Source organism: Athene cunicularia, assembly GCF_003259725.1.
Source record: "Athene cunicularia isolate RWA chromosome 2 unlocalized genomic scaffold, athCun1 chr2_part1, whole genome shotgun sequence".
Lineage (NCBI taxonomy): Eukaryota > Metazoa > Chordata > Aves > Strigiformes > Strigidae > Athene > Athene cunicularia.
In genome coordinates this window covers 98,768,960-98,775,656 of record NW_020799095.1, presented here as the reverse complement: position 1 = coordinate 98,775,656, position 6,697 = coordinate 98,768,960, and the positions used below count along the sequence as shown (strand labels likewise).

Genomic DNA, 6,697 nt, shown 5'->3' with positions numbered 1-6,697 from the left:
GCAGCGCCAGGGCGCCCCCTGCTGCCGGGAGGGGCCTGCGCGGGCGGGCCGCGGGCTGCCATTTTAGCTGGGGGCTGGAAACGTGGGGCCGGGTGGGGCCGGCGGCAGCGCCAGGCACCGAGTAACGCACTTCTGGCGTGGGACGCGGTCTGCTGTGACGGCACGGCAGCTCCACTCAGGATGCACGTTTAAATAAAAGTCCACAGCGAGTTTGCCGTCTGGGGAATTAAGTGCTTTCCAGTTATTTCCGACAGGGTTTATTCTCATTTCTGTTGCAAAGTTAAATGCTCTGTAAATTCAAGGGAATGACTATTTAGAATATTTGAAATTGTTCAGGTGATCTGGATGCTTGCCAACTCTGAAATTTGTATTTCTGGATAACTCAGGTGCATAAACTCATGCTTGTTAATGTTGTGTGCTTCTCTGACAGCAGAAGCACTGAGATTTTTGGGAGATCTTTTTGAGTTCAGTAAAACTAATTAAATAAAAGCTGGGTGTTACTACAAGCATCTTGTCTTATTTTATTAAAAGACTATGACAGCACTGCTTGTACTGTGCCATGAATGCAAAGTTTCCAGGCAAAACTAGACTGCAGTGTATCTTGGCCTAAATTTAAACCCCCTGATATCTATTATGATTGAGACAGATTATTCCAGTAGATGTTTGTGGCTTGGGTTTTTGTTGTTGTTGTTGCATTTGTTTTTAATACTGATGACTTACACAAAATGGCATATGCCATAAATGTTACTCACTGGTTTGGGAGGCAAACCATTTTCATTGAGAAAAGTGAAGTCTATCTTGCTTAGTCATTTGAAACATGAAGGAGAATTTTATACCAGATAATAGCTTAAGGAATGAACTACAATTAGTTTTTCAATATTTTCTTTAATTCCAAAGGCATTGGTTATCTTCCAGTTGGGGAAAAAATTGTCCTGAAATAACTTCCCAAGACAACTATAATGGAATAACTTTTGGTAGATAAATCACTTTGCTACTAAAGTGTGTAGGCACAAGATTGATACTAGTAATGCAGTGTGTCCTTATTTTCATAATGGTTTTATTACTTCTTGACAGTTGCAGGATATTACTGAATACATTATTTATGTGTTTGTGTTAGGTACAAGGTAGAGTATAATACCTGTGTAGGCATGTATTTCAGCTGTGGTTTCTCAGTATCAGTGGTAGTAAACAGTATTTCATTTAGTTTTGATGAGTCTTTCCAAAGCATTATCAATGCTCTTATATCTAGCAATTGCTAAAAACCATGCTGAACTGTCAGACAGAACTTGCATAGAGAAAAGTAAACTTTGGGTGGAGCCTTAAAACTCCCAAGATGTTTATTAGTTAATTCTCAAGAAACATGGGATTTCTGCAGTTGACATGAGGGCTCCAGGTGCCTTTTCAGTGTTTGTCATATAGCTCAATCTGGACGGTAATAGCAGTTGTTTGCTATAATTGACTAAAAATGCAAAATGCTTAGAATATAGCCAATCAGTGTTGATAGCTCGCTCAAGTCTATTTGATTTTTTTTTAATTATTTTTGGTTTTTAAACATAAGCATTTAAAAAACCTATTGAATAACTGACGGGAGGAAACTCTTGTCCAAGCCACTGTCTGGGGCTCTGCTGTACTTTTTGTGCTTGCCAGTGTTCTGCAGGATTGTAAGATTAGGGATATGGTCAGTTATCTTTTGTGTCTCATAAAATGCCCCTGACACTGTGTAGATATATCAAGTGACATTTTTTTAGCAATGTTTTTCTTACTTTGCTTGTGTATTTGGCTAGGCGGTTTTGAACTTCTCAAAACAAACAGTTATGCTTTTAAGAGTCTTTAAACTAGAAAGCCAGTTGAATTTTTCCTATCTTCCAATGTATAATCCTTTTAAAGAACAGTTATGACATGCTGACAATGACTGGTTAAAAGCACTAAACAGCTTGAAATGCTGTTTCAGTTGGGTTTATTAACTTTATGGTAAAGAATCCTTCACTCCTTTTATTGCAGATGGATATCAAGGTCACATAATTAATGGAGTGTACAAAACTCTCATATTTTCCCTAAAAAATACCTTGCTTTTATTGTTTTTTACATAAATGCTCAAATCATATAGGCAGCGTTAAACATATGTTAAATACATACTCACTACATTATTTATAAAACTTCTTCCACAGATTACACCACCTCCCTCGCTGTCAGACCCACTTAAGGAATTATTTAAACAACAGGAGGTTGTAAGGATGAAACTACGTTTACAGCACAGTATTGAAAGGGTAAGACTAAAGTAATTTATTTTTATTTCTCAACTTCAAGCTTTAGGGTTTTTCTTTTTCATTGGACAGACTATATTTTGCTCAATTTAACAATGCTTTAGAAGTAATCAGCCTTCTATTCAAATTTGTGAATTGGAGAAACTTGTAAATTTAAAAAATTGGTTTGGACAACTGTTAGCAGAATACTTAATAAGATAGCAGTGTTTTCCTGTTAATTGCTCAAAGATGTGGCCCATATTTTTCCCAGAGGCAGTGGGGAATGGGAAGAAAGCTGCAGACTCTGCTTTTGAAAGCTAATAATGGTTGTAGACTTCAGAAACAAATTAACTGGGTTAAAAGAATTGAAGCAAGAGTAAATTCTGTATTGGTAGAAGACACCTGTTGGCTCTAAGCCTAAAATATTATTTGAAATATTCTCCTTGCAAAAACTACCTAAAACTACGTTAGAACTACATATGTAGGCTTCACTGAAACTGAACACAGAAAATTGAGAAAATATTCCTGGTTTAAGAGTACTCTTTATTTTTAGGTTACCCAAATCTTTTCCCTTGGCAGGCCAGATTTAGATGTCTTGTCAGCATTGTGAGCCAGATTGCTTGTGGACACAGACAGGACCCCTTTCTCACGTAGAATGTATCTTAAGGATTCCCACACAGTTATACAAGCAGCTGGCTCATTAAAACCTGATGTGGTAGTTTTTTTGATTCAGTGTGGCTTAACAAACCAGTTGAGGGAAGGGTTTTATTGAATTCAGCATTTCAGTGTAAAGCTAGGTATAAAATAACAAGCACAAAGAAGGTAAACATGGTTCAAGTTCTGCCTGAAATCAGTTGTAACCAAAGGAAAGATGCTGCTTTTTCTGTTTTCCAAGCTTTTTATAATCCACCTTCTTTTTTTTTTTGATAAAAATTAGAGTTGTTATATTGCAGAGCAGTAAACACACACATACATTCTTTCATGTTTTATAAAATTCTGCATATTTTCAGTTATTTTACCAAATAGTCTGTTCTTCAAATCAAATCCACTTTACAGAACTCTAAGTCAAGATTGGCCAGTTCAGGAAAGAATCTTTGTCCAGCTGTGAACTTAGGGAGTTTCTGCATGTTGTTTTAAAAAAAAAATAAAATAAAATTAAAAATTACTTAAATTATTCTGCAAATTACATTTCTGCTCCAGTTTGCTTGGCCATTGTGCCTGGCATGACAAGTATGTGACAAAAAATCATATGGTCATAGAAACACAGAATACCAGATTGGAGGGGATATCAAGGATCACCTGGTCCAACCTTTCTTGGCAGAGCACAGTCTAGACAAGATGGCCCAGCACCCTGTCCAGCTGAGTCTTTAAGTGTCTAATGTAGGGGAATCCACCACTTCCCTGTGGAGATCATTCCAGTGGCTGATTGTTCACTTTGTGAAAAATTTTCCTCTTGTGTCCAATCAGAATTCTCCTCAGGAGTAACTTGTACCCATTACCCCTTGTCTTTTCCATGGAAGTCCTTGTAAGAATGGAGTCTCCACCTTCTTTGTAGCCACCCTCTAAATACTGGAACATGGTGATAAGTCTCCTCTAAGCCTTCTCTTCTCAAGGCTGAACAGACCCAATTCTCTGCCTTTGCTCATACAGTGGGCTTCCCAGTCCCTTGATCATCTTTGTGGCCCTTCTCTGGACCCTCTTCAGCCTGTTCACATCTTTTTTGAATAGTGAGGACCAAAACTGAACACAGTATTCTAGGTGTGTCCTGACAATGCTGAGTAGAGAGGGATAAAAGTCGAGACTCACAAAGCTGTATCCTAACCCTATGCTCCTTATACTTTTCATCTTTCACCTTCTTCATTAACTAGAACTTGCCTCAGTAGCACTAAGTGGAAAATGTGCACATGATCTTCAGCCAACAGTGGTGGTGGTGGAGAATGTGTTTTCAGGTCTTAACATTCAGGAAACACTCTTTGCATTCTTAAACTGAAATTTTGGATGTGGTTATATGAACAGCTGCTCCTCCCTCCACCAGCTCCCTTCTCAGACTTTAAAGAGTGTCAGCCTTTAAAAGAAATGTTTAAATGAATGGATGCTTTAATGAATCAAACTGAAATGCTTAATTTGCTAAATATTTGTTTATATGTTAATATCTTATTCAATTAGGAAAAGCTTATTGTTTCTAACGAGCAAGAAGTTCTACGTGTTCATTATCGAGCAGCAAGAACGCTAGCTAATCAAACACTACCATTCAGTGCCTGCACTGTTCTGCTGGATGCTGAGGTTTATAATGTGCCTCTGGATGCTCAGGTAAAGAGATGTATTTCAGAATTTCAGATAAAAGGGTCTTTTTAGCCTGACTCAAAAGGAGATAATTTTGTTCCCATACTGAAATTGTCATTGTTTTGTCTGGAATTAAGATTTTGCACATTATAGATTGTTAGCTTGATTAGGCCTCATTTGGGCATACAATAACAAGAGGATACAGATATACGCACACCAGTTTTCTGTTTTGTACCATGTCTGGTTTTCTTTTACCTCTAGAAATTATGTGAAGGATAAAATGAGAACATTACTCTGATTTTTTTATAAAATCAGACTTCAGTCATAAACAGAACATACTCTGGAAGCTTAAACAACAAAAAAAGATTATCAGAACATAATGTCATTTTTGTCAGAGAACTGCAGTAGTGTGTGATGAGATTGATTTGTGAAATCTGAAAATGTTTTGTGAAGCTACTCACATTACAGTTTTCTCCTCTTTATAAGGCAGTCACTAGAACTGTTCCATAAAAAACAGATGACCAACAGTGAAATGTTGAATGCTACCAGATGAAATTATTTTTTTCAAAATCACCTCAAGCTCCATGTTGTTCAGATGTTCAGTGTTGGTATTTAGTCCTGATTAAAACATAAAATGAGCAGTGTACTTCATAATCTGCATACCTTTTATGGACTACCACTCAGAGGTTTGTTGCAGCCGTATCTCCTAAGAGAACATAATTTCATGGTGTCAGTATTTTGTGAACAGGTCTGCTACTGAATAGAAATGGAAACAGCATTCAAAACCTGATTCAGTGAGGAGCACATAATGCAAGGAGAAGTTTGATATTTTGGATGTAATAAAAATGTTGATGCATTGCAGGTGTTTCATTTTTAAATGCCCAACTTCCATTTCCAACATATGTGGAATTCTACTTTAGTCCTGGAGTCCCTTACAGAATTATTACAGCTTCTAGTTTCCTCAGTCTGTTACTGCATTTTTTTCCCCCTATCTTTAAAGAACTACAGCTATGCACAAGGTAATTCAAGCAGGAGATAGCAGTTTATGGAGACTGTATTGTTCTCCCATTTTAAGCTTTATACTGACAGATTTTTAAATTATCATTTCCCTAGTAAATCTAACTGATAGAGCAAAAATTAAACTTTTCTGTTAACAGTCCAGATATCATCATCAGTTCTGAAGTTCAGGATGTCCTTTGCTTTTTTCCTGCCCTAATTTAGAGGCCCCAAGCTTTTTAGAAATTAGAGATTTATCTGAGTTATGCATATAACTTACATTTTTATAGTTAACATTTTACAATTGATTTTAAATAAGCTGATTCTATATTTGAATTCTGTGAAACTAAAGGAATCTCTACTGGGGGAGAAGTTGTTGTGGTTTCCCCACACACACAAGTATTGCAACTTTTTTTACCTTCTGTATAATAACAATAGTAGTTGTAAAATGCCCCTCCTTCACTACCTCAACAACTTTGTGTTTCAGTCTGTGGCAATTTTTCTTAGAAAATTATAATACTGCACATAATATTCAGAAAAGTATTAAATATATTTTTATTATAATTCAAATCAGTATTTTAAACTATCAACTTGATGCTTTGATTTACATTTGCTTCTTGGGAAGAATGCATATGCATAAGAAACCATTCTGTTGTAATGCATTCTGCCACTTTCCTGTTATCCCGCTAGCAACTCTTAATTTTGTTCTACGAAGAAGAATCCTCTCGGATCAATTTTTTTCTTGTATTTGAACAAATAGCTGGGAAGGATTTGTAAGCAAAGAACTTTTGTAATTTGTAAACAAAGAACTGTTGCAGGAAAATAACCACCTCAGAACTGGTTTTATGGGATTTCTGGGTCTTTGGAGGCTTTGCCTTTATGGCTGCACATGTTGGGCAGACCTTAAGAACCGTGCTTTGCAGTCATAGGGGCCAAACCAAAGATGGAGGAGGAAAGAGGCCCAGACTGTTAGCTGGTCACTGCTCACCTAAATGCCTACAATTCAGGGTTACAAGATCAATGTTGTTAAGGGCTCTTTCTAGAACCAGCCTGTTTACTTGTCCTTGATATCTGAAATATCAGCTGTTTTCTAGAGATTTCAGTCTTTGCAGTTTTTTTGTCCTTGCCCATTGCTACAGTGTACAAATTATTGCAGTGGCTCCCCGCCCCCCCCC

At 37.0% G+C, this 6,697-nt stretch overlaps 1 protein-coding gene across 3 annotated transcripts in view; it reads left to right on the top strand.

Moving 5' to 3' along the window:
- Positions 1–6,697, top strand: part of ANKRD12 (ankyrin repeat domain 12) — a 62,053-nt gene that overhangs the window by 52,875 nt on the left and 2,481 nt on the right. For all 3 annotated transcript variants that reach the window (XM_026843256.1, XM_026843257.1, XM_026843258.1), the window contains 2 exons: positions 2,169–2,267; positions 4,410–4,553. In XM_026843256.1, the coding sequence (XP_026699057.1) occupies positions 2,169–2,267; positions 4,410–4,553 (243 nt within the window). The remainder of the gene's footprint in view (positions 1–2,168; positions 2,268–4,409; positions 4,554–6,697) is intronic.